The sequence below is a fragment of the Cnephaeus nilssonii genome (assembly GCF_951640355.1).
Source record: "Cnephaeus nilssonii genome assembly, chromosome: 20".
NCBI lineage: Eukaryota > Metazoa > Chordata > Mammalia > Chiroptera > Vespertilionidae > Cnephaeus > Cnephaeus nilssonii.
Genome location: NC_137091.1, coordinates 29818876 through 29836970, shown reverse-complemented (window position 1 = coordinate 29836970; position 18095 = coordinate 29818876). Strand labels below are relative to the sequence as shown.

The window sequence follows — 18095 nt, the reverse complement described above, 5'->3', positions numbered from 1 at the left end:
TCACCCCTTTCCCCCCATCCCTTAGAGGTGTGGCCACCACTTTAAATCCCAAATACCCTAAGACAAAGGTGTCTTTGTGCCCATTCTACAGATGGGGAAGGGCAGGCTTGGATCCAAGGGCTAACGTGATCAGCAGCAGACCCGGTTACTCAAACACAGCACCCACATCCCACTTCCGAGGCCAGGGCCCAGACCCAGATCCAGTCTGGGGCTGAGAGCGGGCGGGCGCTGCCCTGCCGGGAGCCCACACCGCATGTACCCCGCCATACCAACAGGGAGGAGGAGCTGGGGAGCGAGGGTGGGCAGTGTAACTGTTGCACCTCCCAATGACCAGTCCCAGAGGCCGGGGGAGCAGGTGTGAGGTCACTGCCCAGTGGCCGTGTGACAGGCTGGCCAGCTGGCAACCCGGGTGAACATGCTGCGACTGCCAGCTGCCAGTGCTGGGCAGGATGGCACAGAGGTGCGGGGTGGGCAGGTGGTGCCACAGAGCAAATCCCAGGCCAGACCCCAAAATGTCACATGTCCCTGATGGCCGGTGGTGGGTGTCTTCAGTTGGCAACAAGAGGAGCAAATCTCTTTTTTGTCCTTTTTAAACTCTCTGTGTCCTAGTATTTCTGCAGTGAACCAGCTTTTCAAAAAACGGGGGCCCTCAAAGAGATGGAGACTCGCCTGCATGAAGTTGGCACAGCCAACAGGAGCATGGGGGGGGGGCGTGTCCCCGACTAGGGCCGCCAGCCAGCCAGGTGCAGAAGCCAAGGGAACTGGGGTGTCCCTGCTGGAACGGAACCCAAACCCAAATCCTCACCTACAGCCCCCCTCGATGGCCTGGTCTGCCTCTCCTTCCTTTCCTGGGTCAGCCACCACCTGAATGTCATCATCGAGTTCCCGCTGGCATCCAGACAGTGACACCCCTCCTCCCCGCACTGAGCCTGCCCTCCCCATCTTCAGACAAAGCCTGGCACCTGCTCCCCAAACCCGGCCAGTGGCCTGTGTCCCCGTGTATAGCCCCCTGGGGCTCCTGGAGGGGTTATCCCCCATAGCCAGCGTCCCTGCCATGGTGTCAGCCATGGGCTCCAAGAGCTAGGAGCCAGGAAAGCTGCTCTGCTGATGTCAGGTCACTTAAAATAGAATTCCAAATGAGCAGCTTCATTAGGCATCTAAAATTAGCATTCCTCCTCGGCATGTGTGCCTCAGCGGGGGTCCGGGGGACACCGCAGCAGCCGGATGGCAGCTCCCTCACACCTAGGACAGAAAGACCAGGCCAAACTGGGGGGGGGGCCAGGGACCCTGGGTCACCCTGGACCTGCTGTGTACTGACAGGGCTCTGAGAACCTCCCACTCCTTCCTTAGTACAGGCCGGGGGTCACTCAGGGCTGCTTGCTGCTCTTCCCCCCCAGGTCCTGCCCAGAAAGGTGGACCTGGGCCTCCCACACACAGCTGTTCTCCGGCTGAGGCCAGGCACTGTGACTGTGGAGGCCCGGGGTGGGTGGAGGGGAGCCTGGGGGCGGCCCCTGCACCCTCAGGAAGCCCTGGGGCGCCTATTCCCCCTGCCCTCATTAGAGAGGTATTTATTAACTTCTGCCGCTTCTGGCCATTGACTGAATTCTTGTCTACATTATCAGCTCATGTAAATTCATTATCCTAACAGCTGGGAACGAGCTCTGTTGCGTGAAGGCCAATGATGGATGAGGGCTGGGGGCTGGGGGCGCCCGGGGAGGCAGGGCCGCTCCTCTCCGCCTTGTACACGCTCTCCCGACACATCGGACTCCGCAGGAGCAGGAGCTGGTTTCCTCCAGGCCTTCTCATTTGCATCACAGGCTGTGTCTCTAGACAGGGCCTCCTGCCCCCTCAGCTGTCCCCACTCTGGAGGAGAAAAGAGCCAGCACAGCCAGACCCCCGAGGCAAAACCCAACAGCTCCTGGGCCCCTTCAAGCCGCCAGGACCCCTCCAACCGCTCTGAGCCCCAGCTTTCTGCCCCCCGCCCCGGATCTTTCTAGGGCCCGCCCAACAGAGCCCAAAGCCCACGTGCTTTCGCCGGAGGCCGAGGGCAGGCAGAGAGGAAAGCCCCCGGGCTCACAGCACCCACAGGTGACCAGGCCGCCACTCCACCGAAGGCGAGGGTCTGGAGAGGCAGGACGGCTCGCCCAGTCTTGGAACCAGGGGGAGGCGTTGGCCTCTTCTGCTCCCTCTATCAAACTGCGGTGTCTTTAATCAATACTTGTTCCTCTCCTCTGCTTGCGTTTTAAACATGACCAGAAGCGGCACAAAGCTTTTTTTTTTTTAAAAAAAAAAAAAGGGTAAAAAAGAAAGGAAGATCCAAGTGTGAGGGGCGGGCCTGCTGGAACACCCAGGGCGTTCTCCCGGATCCCACCTTGCTCCGTGTTCTCCGGCACAGCCCCCGTGGGGTGCGCGCTGTGCAAAGGCTCCCGACAGCGGGGTTTAAAGCGCGGAGGCGGCCCGCCCCCTCCACCACTGAACACGGCGCGGCTCCTGCTCCCTCCGCCGCGCCACCTCGGAGGAGCCTTATTAATCAGCACTCAGCCGCCCTCCCCCCTCCCTCCCGGCCTCCCGTGGACCCCATAATTACCACTTCCTTTCATCCCTGCTCTTCCCGGCTCCAGACCTCAGGCCTGCTCCCTCCATGCTCTGTAATTACAAGCTAATAGCTGAGATGAATTTTCTGCTGGCTCCCGGTTCAAGCACCAATCCGCCCCTGCCCCTGACGGCTCCCCCCGGGGTAATTACACCCCGCGAGGCTGGGCCCAGCGGGGCTTCACTTTCGGGCCGGTGCGCAATCTGGACTAGCATTCTCTAATCACCCCTCTTGGTAATTTTTCATTACCGCAGAAAGAAATGTTTGTGAACAAATAAAGGGCGTCCCCCCCTGGCTTGGGGCCCCTGTGCCCCCACCTAAAGGGGGATGCTTCGGCAGCCTGAACAAGGCCGGGTCACCCTGTACGGAGACCCAGGCAAGGGGGCTGTGCAGTGCCACGTGATCTCAGGAGCATGAGTGGCTTCATAATAAATTCATTATTATATTTGCCTTGGGGTGTTCTGCGCTCACTCGCACGAAACAATTTTTCTTGGGGGTGGGGGAGGAGGCTGGGAGAGTGGGGAAGGTCCTCTTGCTCCCGGATGCACAGGGGTGGCCTGCTGAGGCCTTAATGTCCTTTTTCTACTAAGGACACCCCCTCAGGTTGTAGGCTTCTAAGGGGATTGGGGCCTTTTACTTGCCCTGAGTCCCTGAACTGGAATTACACCCCGAGGCTAATGCCCTGAGTAGCTGGCAGGCTGAGCCAAGGCCCTCGGTGACTGCTGCAAGCAGGAGAAGGCCCAGCAGATGGCCTGGATCCTGACCTGGAACCAGAGAGAGGGACCCAGAGAACATAAGAGGGGAAGGAGGAAGAGGAAAGAAGGGAGGGGGAGAGCAGGGAGGGGGGGAGAAGCCCAGGGGGAGAGGAGGGAGGGGGAGAAAGGAGGGAGGGGGAGAGACAACAGGGAGGGAGGCCAGTCTGTGTGCCTGCATGGGACCCTGGCCCAGGAGTGAAATGAATAACAAGGCCGTTCATTTTACAACAAGGTTGCCATCCTCCCTGTGGTGCAGACCTGTCACTCAGCAGCATTTATTAAGTCACTACAGAATGCTGAAGGCAGGAGCTTATGAGCAGACAGTGTCTGCCAGACCCTAATCAATGAGAATGGGAGCCCACCCCCAGGAGCAAGTCCACCCCCCCAGAGCTGGCACCACCGGGTGAGCTGTTTGCAAAGCTAATTCCGGGGTCACCAGGGATCCGTGAGTGGGTTTGGCCCAGGCCCCAGGATGCCCCCACAGCTGCAACATATAGGGGTTGATGGGGGCAACATTTGAGCTTTCGGGAGAGACCCCTAGGGTGTCACTCAATGCGAGTGTACCACGTGGGAGGGGGGAGAAGGAGAGGGGCGGGCAGAGGAGGGAAGGGCAGGGGAGGGAGGGGCAGATCCACAGGGCTCAGGACCCAGGCTGCTTCACGGTGGGAGGTGTCCTGGGTAGGAGCCACAAAGTGGCGGCAAGGACAGTGATGGGCACAGGGTTGGCGCCCAGGGCAGCCCGCTGACAGAGGCCTCCAAGGACAGTCTAGGGGTTGAGGTTCAAGGCCACAGATGACTGGGAGTCCCGGAGGTTCCGGTGGAGGCGAAGGACGGAAGTCAGGCAACAGATGGCAGCGACATTTGACAGATTATTCTAAGCTGTTGCGTCTGGAGAAGCCTGGGCAGGACAGATGAAGGGCTCAGAGCAGCTCGGGGGTGGCAGGGCCATCCTGGGAGGGGTGGGAAGAGGCAGAAACCAGCAGCCTCGGGACTGGAAGGGCCTGAAGCCTCGAGGAAGAGAACAATAAAGATAAGAAAAGGCTGTGAGACCAGGTCATTGTTGCAGCCCAGCATCCTGAACCCCCCGGGGGGCCATTCCCTGGGAGCCATTCCCTAACAACAGTTGCTCATTCTAGAACACTTTGCCCCGAGCATCAGCTACCCTCCCTAATAACGCCAGGAACAGACCCTACCAGACAGGAGGTCAGGCAAGCTACCCAGAGTCACACTGCTGAACCCAGAGAGCCAAGCACGGATCCAGTGGGCCCGATTCCCACCGTCCATCACCCCTACATCCAATGTGCCGGGTTCAGTGGTCCCAGGGCCAAGGAGCCCCGACCATGTGTTTATCCTGCCTCTTACCCCCACTCTACAGATGAGTAAAGCAAGGCTGGAAGAGGGTCACACCCTTGTCTGAGGTGGCCTGCTAAGAGGCCGAGGAGCCGGGATGGGAACCCAGTTTTCCTTGCTGCTGAACTGGAATTGTCCTTTTAAAAATGAGAGGACATCGGAAAGGACACCCCCCCCACCCTCCAGCACACACACCAAGGGTAACCTCCCATTTTACAGACCCCAGTCCTGTGAGAGTGTCCACCTATGTACTGCCCCCATTTTACAGATGGCACCAGTGAGAATCAGAGATGACACAAAGCCAGGTTGTAAAGATGAAGACCTGGCCTTGGGACCTCCCCCTACCCCGATCCCCCCATTCCTGCCGCGAATCCATGCTGGAGCCACAGTAAACCTAGGACACAACCTGGCAGCGACCCGGTGTGAGCTTGCGGCACCTGAGCTAACCAGGCCACCTCCAGGCAGAGCCTCGCTCACAAAGGAGCCCTTTCAGTGACTCCGGAGGCGCGAGTGCAGGAAGCGGGTGGGGGGTCAAAGGTGTCCAATGCGGACGAGAGGTCCCAAGGGAGAGGAACCCAACCTGGCCAGGAGGTGGACACTGAATGTCTCCCAGTTTCCATAGAGCTGCCGGCAGGCCAGGGCCAGCAGGTGGGGAAACAGGCCAGGAGGGCAGGGGTCAGGGCCAGGCCCTTACTATAACCTGACTAGGGAAAGCAGCAGAGGCTGCTGCCTGGCCAGTCCCAGCACCCCACCCCCCTTTCCTGCTTTTTCCCTGCAGAGGAGGCTGGGCCCAGGAACCTGAGTTCAAACAGCTCCTCTAGCCGAGAGCAGTGCAGTGTACCCATCGACGAGCATTGTGCCTCCGGTACTGAGTGCAGGCTGACAAACGCCGTCTGTGGCTGTGCGGGTGGGCATTCTCCACCTGGCTCCCCAGCCCTAAGGTGCTCGGCGGCAGACCAGGGACCAGCATGCACAGCAGCCACATCTTCACAGGTGACGAGACTCAACGTGGAAAGGGTGCCGCCTGCATCCCTGTTCGGGCAGGCTGGGAGCTTTAGAATCCCAAACGGCAGGCACTCACTAGTCGGGGGACTGGACCACTGGTTAGAAAACCAGCCAGAAGACCAGTTTGCTGCCTGACCCCCTACTCAGCTTCTCGGGAGGGCCCTGTCAGGTCGCGGAACGGCCAAGCTCAGTTCCTAGTACTCCAGAGGGGGAAGACCAGACGGGAGAAGGCAGGGAAAGCTAAGCAGGCCTCCTGGAACCCACAGATCTTTATTTATTTAGCCTGAAGCGGTGTTGTTTTAAGTGCAAATCAATGGAAAACATTTTAAAACAGAAAATTTCAAGTTAAAATGAAGATTTCCAGTTTCTCTTAAAAAATCAGAAGCCACAAAACCATGATCTGGAGAGCGGCAGTTGTCCCTTAGTCTGTCCCCGAGTCTCCAGCTTGCCAGAGTCCCCGCCACTCCCTATCACCTCTGTTGGTCTGCTTGCTCAATGCCACGCGGCCTCTCCAGCTCTGAAACGCTTTGTGGGCTCAGGCAATGAACAGCATCTGGAGGAACTTAATACAATACAGCAGCCGGGACCCTCAGCTCACATGTCAACATCTGAATTCAATCCAGATTCAGGAGGAAGAGGTCATCGCCTCCACCCTCAGCCTTGGGGGTGAGGGCCATCGGGCGGGAGGCCGTGATCCTGGCACATGCCACCCGCAGGTGGGTCTCGCCTGTATCAAAGCCAGTTCACTCAGCCCGGCCGGCATGGCTCAGTGGTTGAGCACCGACCTCTGAACCAGGAGGTCACGGTTCGATTCCTGGTCATGCATGGCACAGGCCCGGGTGGTGAGCTCGATCCCCAGTGGGGGTCCTGCAGGAGGCAGCAAATCAATGATTCTCTCTCATCATTGATGTTTCTCTCTCTCTCTCCTCCCTTCCTATCTGAAATCAGCAAAGAAAAAAAATACATATATTTTTAAGAAAGTTCATTCAAGCCAGGGCCAGCCTCAAATTATAAAATGGTTTTTGCTTTTGCCAAAAGGTCCATTCTCAAGATGGTCTGCAGAACAGACTTCTCACCAGAAAAATACTCCTACCGAATTAATTCTGTATATAGTTTTACTAAGTTCACAGAAGCCCACCTGTAAACCCCATGGATATGTGAGGCATCCATGAACCCAGGTTACAGACTCCTATAACATGGATTCTTTACATATCAAACCCTGAGTAGTAACACCCTCTCCTAACCTGTTCTGCCCAGACGGAGTGGATACAGGGTATCAAAGGTAAGATTCAGAAAACTCTGTTTTTTCATGATGTTTCTTCACCTGGGCTCATCGGTCACCTTCAAAGCCCCGGGTACCATGCCCACATGAGTAAATGTCCCACTAAAGAAAAACCAACTACCCTCTAGCCAAAATGGGCTGCGGAACAGACACAAACGATGAGCTGTGAGCTCCAACTGCGCCACAGGCCCAGCAGGCTGGTCAGGCACCTTTTTCCGGCCACACAGTCTGTCACCAGTTGCCTAGGTCTAAATAATTCTGGACTCCGCGCAAAAATAAACAAACATCTCCCCCTTCGCTCCAACTGGGAACCTGTAAGGTTCCAGTAACCCTGGCAGGATGTTCAGATCCGAAAGCGGTCTCACAGGTGCCGCTCCAAAAGAGGTAACCAAATTCTCTCGGATCATACCTTGGAGCCACCCAGTCCACCCCAAGACCTGCTGTGGACGCAAAGAAGGCCTCAAGCACAGTCCTTACTGAATGTAGTAGGGTTTTCTTCCCCTCTTGGAATCCTTGGAGGCCGAGGGTTCAGAGGCACAGAGAGACCCCGGTTAGCCAGAATGGGGCAGGTACATGAAGGTCTGGGTGACTGGCTGCGGGTGGGCAGGCAATGCACCCCCACAACTGCTCCTGGAGCACCCAGCAGCTTCCTAAGGAGCTCAAGCCTTCCCACCCTTTCTCTTCCCCGAACCCGGGTGAACCTGCCCACGCGGGCTTGTGCGGGCGTTGCCACCAATGGTACAGACCCTGTTGGTAGCTGTGACACGAAACCCCGAAGTCCACTGAGGGCCCTGGCTGCAGGCACCCTGGCACCCCACCGACCCCCCACCAGACACAGGACAGCTGGGGAGAGGAACACAGTTCTACCAGCTCCAACTTGGGAACCAGACAGTTAGTTAAAATGCACTCCCTGTGCCTAAGGTACAGCCTCAGGGTCTGGCATCCCCACTGAGGAGCCCTTCTTAGTCTTACAATGTTTTGTAAGACATATATTTAGGCCTAACTTTTAGCAACAGGCTATTTATACTTATATGGTAAAAAAAAAAAAAAAAAAGGCCCGATGGTCGGTCTCTAAAACATACCACCTCAGCCCACACCGTGGCTCCCCCTGAGGGCCCAGGCAGGGTCCAGGAGAAATTCTTTAAGAGCCCGGAGGCCGAGGGCAGAGTGGGGCCCATGTGGAGCCTCGGTTCTCTCCCCACACACTGGGGAGGTGGCAGGGGATGATCAGAGCCCCTCATCCTCTGGGCGGAAGTCCCTCCAGCATTCCCATCTGACCAGTTTGGGACACTATCGTCAGTTTTACCCGCATTCAACTTTGTCAGCACAGCAGCGGCCATGTCTCGTGAGTCCTCAAATAGTTGAGTAGTAAAAAGCCACCCATCACAGGCAAAAGCGTTACAAAACTGCACTCAGAGAACAGGGGGAATTTAGTAGGATGAACCCACTCATCCCTTGGTTTTCCGTTCTCTCTCTACTATTCCCAGCGGTCTGACTTCAGGCAGGAAGAGGAGCCCCATGGGTCCCCCATTTCTCCTAGCTAGGGGTTATGGGGATGGTCCCGACCTTGAAAGTCAGACCCATTTCAAGGGCAGACGAAACAGAGAGTGAAACCACCACCTCCGGAGGACACACAACAGCCCGGCACCTCTAGGTCACTATATCCGGGAGACAACGCATTAACCCAGATCAAGACCTGCCGTGGCATATACAGTCACACCATGGGATTGCGTCACACGAAGGCATTTGTCCCTCTTGTTACCAAAGGGCTGAGTGGCATGTTAGGGTGCCCAGGACCCCAGGAGTGACGACTGGAGTTAGCACAAAGGAGGTTCCTGCCTGCCCCTGCCGGCAGGCCTCTCCCCTTCGACACACAGATTTTCCTTCGGGACGGCTTAACCTGTCCCACATCAATACTGCCCTGACCAACGCTCATGGATCAATTTCTTTTATTGTTGCCGGTGGCCACAGACCTACCGTCTGAGCACAGGAAGGGCAGAGCTGGGGGAGGGGCAGTCGTGTGAAAAAGTGCCTCCCTCCTCCCAGACCCCGGGTGCAGCCCCCAAGGTGGCCGAGAAAGGTATGTGTGCATGGGCACGTGCAAGCGTGTACGCACATGTACGGTTTTGAGACCCCGGCAGCAGGGGAGGCCCCAGAAGGACCCAGGTGGCGGCTGCAGCTCCAGCAGGGGCGAATTTGGCAGCTTGAGCCTTTGGGTCTTGCTGGGAAAAGTGGCAGCAGCCCCTCCCCACCTCAAACACGGCAAGCTGCAGGGTCAGGGGCACAGGCAGTCTTCTGGGCCTCGTAAGTTAAAACCCCAGGATACCAGCGTCACGGAGGACAAGGATGAACTGTCGGCCCTCCATATTATAGGCAGAACTGAACCCACGAATGCAGAGAAGGCTTCTCTATCCCCATCGTACAGATGGGACACAGCTGGGAGGATGGTTACAGGGGGAGGGGTCTATGGCATCATTTGTCCCTGTGGGATGCCCCCACCCAGCTCTGGCAGCCTCAGAGCCACTACAACGTGCAATTCCTCATACACACGTCAAGTTCTCCAGCTGGAGGAACCGGTTCCAGAATTAGAAGGTCTGGCCAGCACGCCAGACAGACACAGAAGCCACCCATCCAAATATAACTCTGCACTTGAAGGCCCTTTAGAAGAAAAGGCTTCGGCTCACCTGGGCCAGGTAAGGAGCGTTACCGGCAGGCTTTTACCTCCGGTTCATACAAAGGCCAGAGCCAGCCAGAGACCTGGCAATGGGTTGTGGGTAATCAGAAGCCTCCATGCCCACTGTGTTTTTCCACCGCCTCCCCTAGCGAGGCGAGGGTGCCTGGTCCCAGGCTCTAGCTCACTGGATTGCCCCCATCAATTCTGGGGTACAGAGCCGATGCCGGCTCCCCAGGCGAGACACTGCTTACCCCTCCCCAGAGCAGAAGGCCCTTCTAGCTCAGCGTCTGACTGCAGTCACCTGGGGCGGGGGCTTATAAACACAGACATCTGTGCCCCACACCCTAAAAATTAGAGCTTAATTGGTCACAAGTCCAGCCTGGGCCTGGGGGTTCCCCAGGTGATTTTGAAGTGCAGCCAAGAATAAACACTCTCTTCTCAGTTAAAAGTCACCTGTCAGAAACCCCCAGGTCCCACTGGAACCCCACAAAGCCTCAGGTTCACCAGCTCTCCTCTTTTCCACAGATGCTTGCAAACTCTCTGCCCTCCCACTTTCCTTGCGGTAGCTTCCCCCGTGAACTTGGGAACCTGCTTAAAGCATCAGGAAGGGAGGGCCAGGGCCGGGACAGGGACCCCTGGGATTTGGAGCTGACTGGAAAATTCCAGATAGAGGAGCAGCTTGGGCAAAGACATGTCCAGGATCAAGAGTCTGAAGGCCTGTGGTTTCACCCGGCAGGCGCAAGCGGAAAAGGCTGGTGGGGGCAGAAGCTGCAGACCGGAGATTAAAGTGCCCCAGGACCGTGCTGGCAGGTGTGCAAAGGACCACCCTGGACACGCTCCTGTGTTATCAGCCTGTACACCCCCCAGCAGCCAGTGCAGAGTGGGTTCCTAGGAGGCACTCGATCAATTCTCACCGACAAGAACACTCTGAAACGTCACCCCCCGCCTGGGGCCTCGGCTGGGGAGAAAGACCGGCGTGGGGAAGTGGAGCCAGCAGCTCAGAGACCCACACGCTCTCCTCAAGAGGGGAGAAATCCAAGCTAGAAGGGTGGTCCGCAGCGCAGTGACCACACTGAAATGTCACCCCAAATGTGGATCCTTGCAGGTTAAAAACACAGCTCTCCTAGAACCAGGGGAGGGGGCAGGTGGCCTCACGCAGCCCTGTGGCTTGGAGACTGCTGTGTTGCCATAACAGAGGCAATTAACGTGCTACCACCCAACCCCAGCCTGGTGTGGACTTCAAGTAACCCAGGCTGGGAATTCCAAGCCTTCAGAACGGGCCAGGAAAAACCGGCCTTGCTAGCTGACTCCACAAGCCCCTACGAGTTCCTGGGGCAAGGAGAGAGGCAGCAGCCACGTCTTGCTCACCGTCTTGCTCGCCTTCGTTCTTTTGGCAAAGTAGGTAGGAGCTGTCAGCACCCACCCCTTAAGTAGGGGCCAGGACCCAGAGGCCCCTCCTCTGGCAGAGCAGGGGAAGGCGGGCACCTCAGAGGGCTGGGGAGGTCTCTAGCTTGGAGGTGCAGGACACAGGTTGGCCACAGAGAGGTGCTCTATAGACTCTGCTCTGGTTCATCTGGCCAGACGTGCTGAGCACAGGGGCAGGCGGCTTCTCCTCTGAAACCACAAGGCTCTCTTCGACCTGTGTGTAGCCCCCGAACTTCCCCGAGACAGGGAAGTCATTGGCAGCTAGAGCACTGCCCGAGCGGACAGTTTTGCAAGGGCCACTGGAGCTCCCAAAGGAGCCCAATTCTTGCTGTGCGCTCTGGTGCTGGCCCCCACGCGCCTGGGCCTCAGTTTGCTCATCTGTCAGGGGACTGGTTCTAGGCCCAGTCTGTGCATTAGAATCACCTGGGGAGCGTTGAGAACACCCCCTCTGGCTTAACTGGGTTTGGGAAGATGTGGTCACCAGCAGTTTTAGAAAACCAAGCTGGGGGATCTATAAGCCCTTTTCAGCTCTGACAAGCTAGGATTCTGAAAGCTGTCGCCTGCAGGTCAGGACGTGTGCTGTAGAGAACAGCCTGTTGGCCTTGTTCAGAGCCTGGCCCCACAGATATGACTGTGACTGGAACCAGGACAGGCCGCCTAAGGCAGGGCTGGCCCCAGGTCCCACCTGGCTGCTCGCCCCAGGGCTCACAGAAAGAAAACCACCAAGTGTCAAAACTCTGGCTGGTTCTAGCTGCCCCCTTTCCCCTCCTTGCTGCAGCCTCCTGCTTCCAGACAAAGCGACAAAAGCCAACCCCACACAGGCCATCAGGCCCCCCCCCCCCCCCCACCGGGTCAGGGCTTCGCTGGTTCAGGCCGTTGTGACTTTATCAGTGTAGTTGCTTTGGTAGAGACAGCCTCCTGGGTGCTTCCTAGTCCTGGGCGGGGTGGCAACTCCCCAGCGCAGAGAGCAGCTGGGATGACACACAGCTGCCAGTCGGAGCCCGCACCCTGGGCCCCCTCACCTGTGGCGTGGCCGGCTGAGTCAGGTGGCAGCCTGTGCCTCAGGTTCCGCCATCCCTTCGGGTGGAGGTGGCCCGTAAACACAGGATGAGCCACACTTTGCGTGCCCCAAGCTTAAGTAACATGGAGGGATGTCCAGAGGCAGGCTGCTCACCGCCCCCCCCCCCTTTCAATGTAACCCCCACCCCTTGCCTTTTAAGAATCCCAGGGGAGAGGGCCCAAGTAGCCAACTGGGGTACCGATGTCAGTGTCCAAGACCTTCAGCCCCTCCATCCCAGTCTTCTGGAAACTGACGTAGGCCAGGAGGTTCCCACCCAGAGTCCACTAAGCCTTTTGTTCCAGCGCCTTTACAAAAGGCGCCCCTTTTCTCATCGGGGGGTCCCGCTTTTTGTTTCCAAACCCTAACCTGTGTGGGCCCCCGAGAAGGCACTGCAGGGGTTAACAAGGGTTTCGTGTGTTTAGACGCACTCTGGAGACAAAGGCTAGTTGACAAACAAGAGCCAAATCCACTCAACACCGGCTGGTCTCCACCACCCAGCTGGGGGCCGGCAGGTGCTCCGGGCCAGGCACACAGCCCTCAGAACGGAACGGGCGGCGCTCCAGCAGCCCCCAGCCCATCACGTGAAGGGGGCCAGGGCCCTCCGCCCCATTAAGTGAGGGTGGAGCGCATCCCTTCCCCCAATCCAAGGAACCCTTTTCCCCACGACCTGAGCCTGGAGCCTAAGTGATCCCCTTTCCCCCCCCACCCGAAGCTCCGGAGGAGGAGGGGCGCGGGAGCCGGAAGGGGAAGGTGGGAGGGCAAGACCAACGCCCGCCCCGCCTCCACGAAGGGAATTTAATTAGCCTGCTGGAGAGGCAGGCGGGCGGCCGAGGAGGTGTCTCTGGTGCTGCAATATAATTGAATCGGCTCCACTCGGTCGGGCCATTCGCCGCCCATCAGCACAGCCGCCGGCCCGGGAGGGCTGGGGGTGGGGAGGCGCATCCAGGCGGAGCAGGAAGGGCTGGGAAGGGAAAAAGGGCAGTGCGAGTGGGGGGCGGCGGATGCAATCACCCTCCCACCTCCGAGGCCGGGCAGCCATCTTCGTGAAGGGAAGGGGCAGGGAACCGCTCCAATGAGGCGGGGAGAAGGGAGGAGAAAAGTGGCCGACCCGGGCGCGCCCTAGGGAGGCAGGGCGCGGGGGTCGGAGACCCGGGAGGCTGCAGTCCCGCCCTCCAGGCGGTCTCCCCACTCCAAGGGGAGGGGGAGGGGAGCCAGACAAAAACCTAAACCGCGAGGCCCCAGCGGGCGAACCGCTTCTCTCCCCACCCCCCCGCATCCCCCCACGCGGCCGCCGTCAGCACCTGCCGCGGCCCCCCCCCCCCTTGTCCCCTCCCCCGCCGCAGCCGCAAAGTTTTCACTCTGGCTCCCGAGTGTCGACAGCTCACCCAGAGCCCTCCCGCCCCCCACAGCTACCCGCTCGCCCGTAGGCGCCCCTCACCGAACGCGGCCACCAAGCCCGCGCCCCGCGGTGGCCCGTGTCCCCGCCTGGAGCCAGGCCGCCCAGGCTACGACCCGCGGCGGGTGGGGGCCTCTGGTCGCCTGCCCGCCCGCTCCCTCTTATCAAGGCTCACACTCCAGGGGAAGTTGCCCGGGAGCCGTTGGCGGCCACCCCCGCGGAACCCGCAAACTTGGAGAGGAGACGCTGGGGGACGTGGGGAGGAGGGGGAGACCCCCGCCCCCGCCCCCCCCCCCCGTCCCCTGCCCTGCACGCTGCTCTCACCTTTCATACCAGGGCCCCGCAGCTCTGCCTCGGCTGACACATGCTGGAGCCACCGTCGTCCAGTGTTTGTCTAAACTGCTTATCTCACCCCGGGCTGCTCGGCGGCGGCGGCGGCGGCTCGGGCCGCTGGGGAGGTGGAGCTTCCGGGGCCCAGGCCAAGAAACACCTGCTGCTGTCGCGGCTGCCGAGGACACACCCAAGCACAACGCCGCCCACTCCCGGGCCACAGGCTCGCTCCCGGCTCCCTGACCTCAGCCAGCGGGAGGTGTCGGGTTTCAGCCGCAAACACACGCGCGCGCGCACCGACGGGCGCCGGGTACACTCGCGCGGGCGCACACCCCTCCCTAACCAGGCTGGCCAGGTGAGCCGAGGACACCAGCAGGTAGGGGGAAGTGCCACCCCTCAGGTTCCCGGGAGCCCCTGGCCCGACTGCTCAGAGGTGTCCAAGACCAGCCACTTGGTTCCAAAAGTAGGGAGCAGTCACTTCCAACAAGCCCGCCACTGGAGCAGAGCCCTCGCGTGTCTTGTGACGGCTTCCCCGGCGCCTAGAACAGTGCCTGGTACAGTGGGCGAACGGATAAACTCACATGCTCTGGAGTGCGACTTTCGTGGCGTGTTGGCAGGGGGAGGGGCACAAGATAGGCTGTGGACATTTATCCCTCCGCCTCCCCCCACCCCCCAAATGCGTGACCTTGTTGCCCCACCATGAAAGGGTTGAATGTTAAGAACTAGGCCTCTGCACCTTCCTCCCAAAATTCTAGGAATTACCCCCTCTCCTGTTTTGTTTTTTTTTTTTTAATCCTCATCCGATTGTATTTTTTCCATTGATTTCTAGAGAAAGTGGAAGTGAGGGAGGAGGGGCAGTGAGAAACATCGGGGCTGGGGAACCCGCGAGGTACGCGCCCTTGCCCGGGAATCGAACCCGCGACTCTTAGGTCTGCGGGGGTCCACGCTCTAACCACTGGAGTAACCGGCCAGGCCCCCCTCCCCCTCCTAAGTAACTTTTGGGAAGGCCACAATGTCCTCGCGGCCGAAGAGTCCACGGAGGAGGCGCCGCTCAACCAGAGAGATCATTAAGTAGCTGGGGTTGCGGTCAGAGGCGAGGCCGTCCGCCTCCAGAAACTGGCACGACCCACTGGGCCTCCGGCCCCAGCGCAGCACCTCCCTATTCCTGGCACCCCCGCACCCTACCTCACCCCGGCACTTGACAGACTGGAATGACTCAGGGAGCGTCCTGAAATTCCTAGGCACCCACAGGCGGCACAGCGGCTGACTGCGGGCCTCAGCCTCCCCATCCCTGGACCCCGCCCCTCCCCCACCGTTGGCTAGCGCCGCCCGCGAGCCAGGAGCCAACCCCTCCGCCCCCCGCGTCTCCAGGAAGCGCCTGGTTAATGCCGCAGACTTCCCGCGACGACCCCGACCTCGGCGTATTCCAGCGCCCCGGGCTCTGACCCCGAGTGCGTCCAAAGCTCTCAGCGATGCTCCGATGCCCCCGGGTCTCCTCCTTTGAAAACCCTCTAATCTACAACTTGCATACTTTTAAGCGGGGAGACAAACAAGTACACCCCCGCCCCCCCCCCCCCCCCCCCAGCGGCCGCCCAAGCGCCGCCGCGCTGCGGGTTTCAACTTTCCGCGCCCGGTGCCAGCCCGCGCTTCTGCCAGCCCCAAACCTGCCCCGGGACATGCCCGCGCCGCACTTGGCAGGGGCTCACGCTGCCGTCCCCGCGGGCCCAACCACCCCCGCTCTCCGCCCTCCCTCCCTCCCTCCCCCTCCCCGCGCCAGCCCGGATTGCGATGGGAGGGAGCGCTGGGCGCCTGCCACCCCCCATCCATCTGTTCCGATGACGCTGGCGGGCCTGGAGCATTGGGGCCCAAGCCAGCGCGGTGCAGAACCCGCCGGTGTGCCCGTTGGGGGGCGAGGGGCGCCCCCAAGCCGCCCACTTTCCTGGTCCACACCTTAGACCAAGTGCATGCTGGGGCACTAGGGAGTGGGGGCGCACACGGTCGGACTCGCGCCTTGCACAAGGCTCCTGGCCGACCACAAACGAAAAGGGAAACGGACTCTCGAGGCCGGACTCGGGGGGCCGTTACTAGCTCCTACCTGCGGGCTCCAGCCAGCCCTGGCAGGGCGCGGGAAGAGCGCTTCCCCTTCACCACCCACCTCGCTCTTTTGGGTCTTGGCCTTCTCCGGATACTTTTATTTACCCACCACACGGTGTCTCCGCAGCGCGGCCTCCCGTAATTTATACCCTGCAGTGGCCGGCAGATTCACCGCGGCCAGAGTCGGGGGGGAGGGGTGCCTCCATCCCCGCGGGGAGTCAAGCGAGGGGGGTGTAGGGGAGGGTGGAGAGGATGGGAGGAAGACGTTGGGAGGCAATTCCAACTGCTAGCCTAGGGCCTTAAAAACAAAATTAAAACCCCATGGGTCGTTTCCAATCCTCTCCCACCAGGACTACAGTCCGCGGGGGGAGGGGAGTGACATGCAAATGAACAACTCTCACCTGGCCCGGTGTTTCCTCTTTGCCTTGTCCCCAGGTCAGTACACCCTAGGCCCAACCTCCCCTCACCTGGACAGAACGCTCCCACTTAGTTCCTTTCATCCCTGGGGAGGCCTTGGTAGGGAGCGGAGTCGATTCTTCCACCTGTTTGAGGATGACCCCACTGGCCAAACAAATTTGTGGGGAGGGGGCCGCTGCGGGTTACCATTTAGCTAATTTCTGGAGTTGGCAGATCCCTCCCTTCCCTGTAGACATCTGGTTCCACTGGATTGAGAGACGGGTGGTCGGATCCCGTTTCACAGATGAGGAAATTAGGACCTAGAGTTGCTCAAGGTCACGTGCGCACGGGTACGCAGAGAGCGGTCTGTGCCTGGAGCTGCTAACACCTGGAATCTCCCCTACCCAGCACAGCCGACAGAGGCAGTGGGATGCTGCAGGAACCCCAAGCGACCGCTAGGGGGCAGTAGCGAGCCGGGTGTGCGCGCCTTGCCCAGAAAATGCTGGCGGCCACCGGCTGGCTGGCACAGGGGAGATGGATGACACTCACTGTCTGTGCGCCAGGCCCAAGGAAATTAGTAATCCGGGAGCACGGCCTCCGAGTTCAAGGGTGGGAATTGCTCCCCTGCAGCCCGTGCGCTCCTTGCTAACGAGGTTTGTAGCTTGACTCCTAATTTCCCTCCACTGGGGGCTCAGGCTGGCTGCCCTCCATTTCTCTCTAGGCATGTTCCTTCTCCTCTCTCCTCAGCAGCTCCCACCTTGCAGCTAGCCCTGAGTCCTTTTCTGGGCAAAGCACTCCCTCCTGGACCTTCTCCCTCATTTCCATTTGCCTGGAAACCTGACAGAGCAACAAGGTTTTGGATGAAAGGGCAAGGTGCTGGGGGGGCCAGTCATACCGGGGGCTGTGGGGACAACTCCAGGACCAGGGACACCTGTTTAGCAGGGTCCTGCTTCCTTTGTGCCAGGGGCAGCAGGATGCTGGTGCCTGCTTTCCCACACCCCAGACCCCTACCAACCTGAACTGTGCCTCCTAGAGCAGGAAGTCGTCCAAAGGCCCTCACCTGGCTCTGAGCACCTAACTCAGGTGGATCCCTGAAAAATGCTGCCCCGCCTCCATGAGCCCTGGGACCTGTGAAACCTACAAGTCCTAAATGACGAGAAAGCCCTCAGGATAAGCCCCAGGAGGCCCCTTACACCTACCCCCTTAGGTTGGGAACGGAAAAAGGGGCCTCTGGCATGTATGTCCAGAAAGGATCTGATTAGGGGGGCCTGCAACCAAGACGGAGGGCATGTAGTTTGCTCAACAACTGTGGACTCCGTTGGCACTAGCCTTCCCAGATACAGAACTAGAAGTGCCAGGTTGGCCTCTGATGCCCCAAAAGCCTAGGGCAACAGACGCAGGCAGGAGGTGCTGACAGGTGGGGCACTTAGAGGCAGCAAGAAAGACAGAAAGGTGACTTGGCAACTTAACCCATCACCACCACCACCACCACCTGGGCCCCTACCTAACCAGGTGAGGTTCGTAGGAGGGGAGTAGACACTATCTGTGACTGTCCCCCACCGAGTCCCAGTGCAGGTGGGTGGGCCCTGGACACCAGGGAAGGGAATCCTGCAGTCCTGCTCTTGATCCTTCTGCGTCCTTTGGGGATTAGCAGGACTCACAATCTGTTCTCCACTCTCCCTAGCTGTTCCTAGCACCTAAGGACTGCATGTCACCTCTTCACCATGGCCTCAGC

The 18095-nt window shown here is 59.5% G+C and overlaps 1 protein-coding gene across 12 annotated transcripts in view; it reads right to left on the bottom strand.

Annotated features, from left to right (window-relative positions):
* Positions 1-18095, bottom strand: part of GSE1 (Gse1 coiled-coil protein) — a 420008-nt gene that overhangs the window by 41942 nt on the left and 359971 nt on the right. For 2 of the 12 annotated variants that reach the window (XM_079799735.1, XM_079799742.1), the window contains exon 1: positions 13865-15065. The exons of the other annotated variants lie outside the window; for them this stretch is intronic. In XM_079799735.1, the coding sequence (XP_079655861.1) occupies positions 13865-13871 (7 nt within the window). In that variant the 5' untranslated portion in view covers positions 13872-15065. Of the gene's footprint in view, positions 1-13864; positions 15066-18095 lie in introns of those variants that run through there. 12 annotated transcript variants of the gene reach the window in all.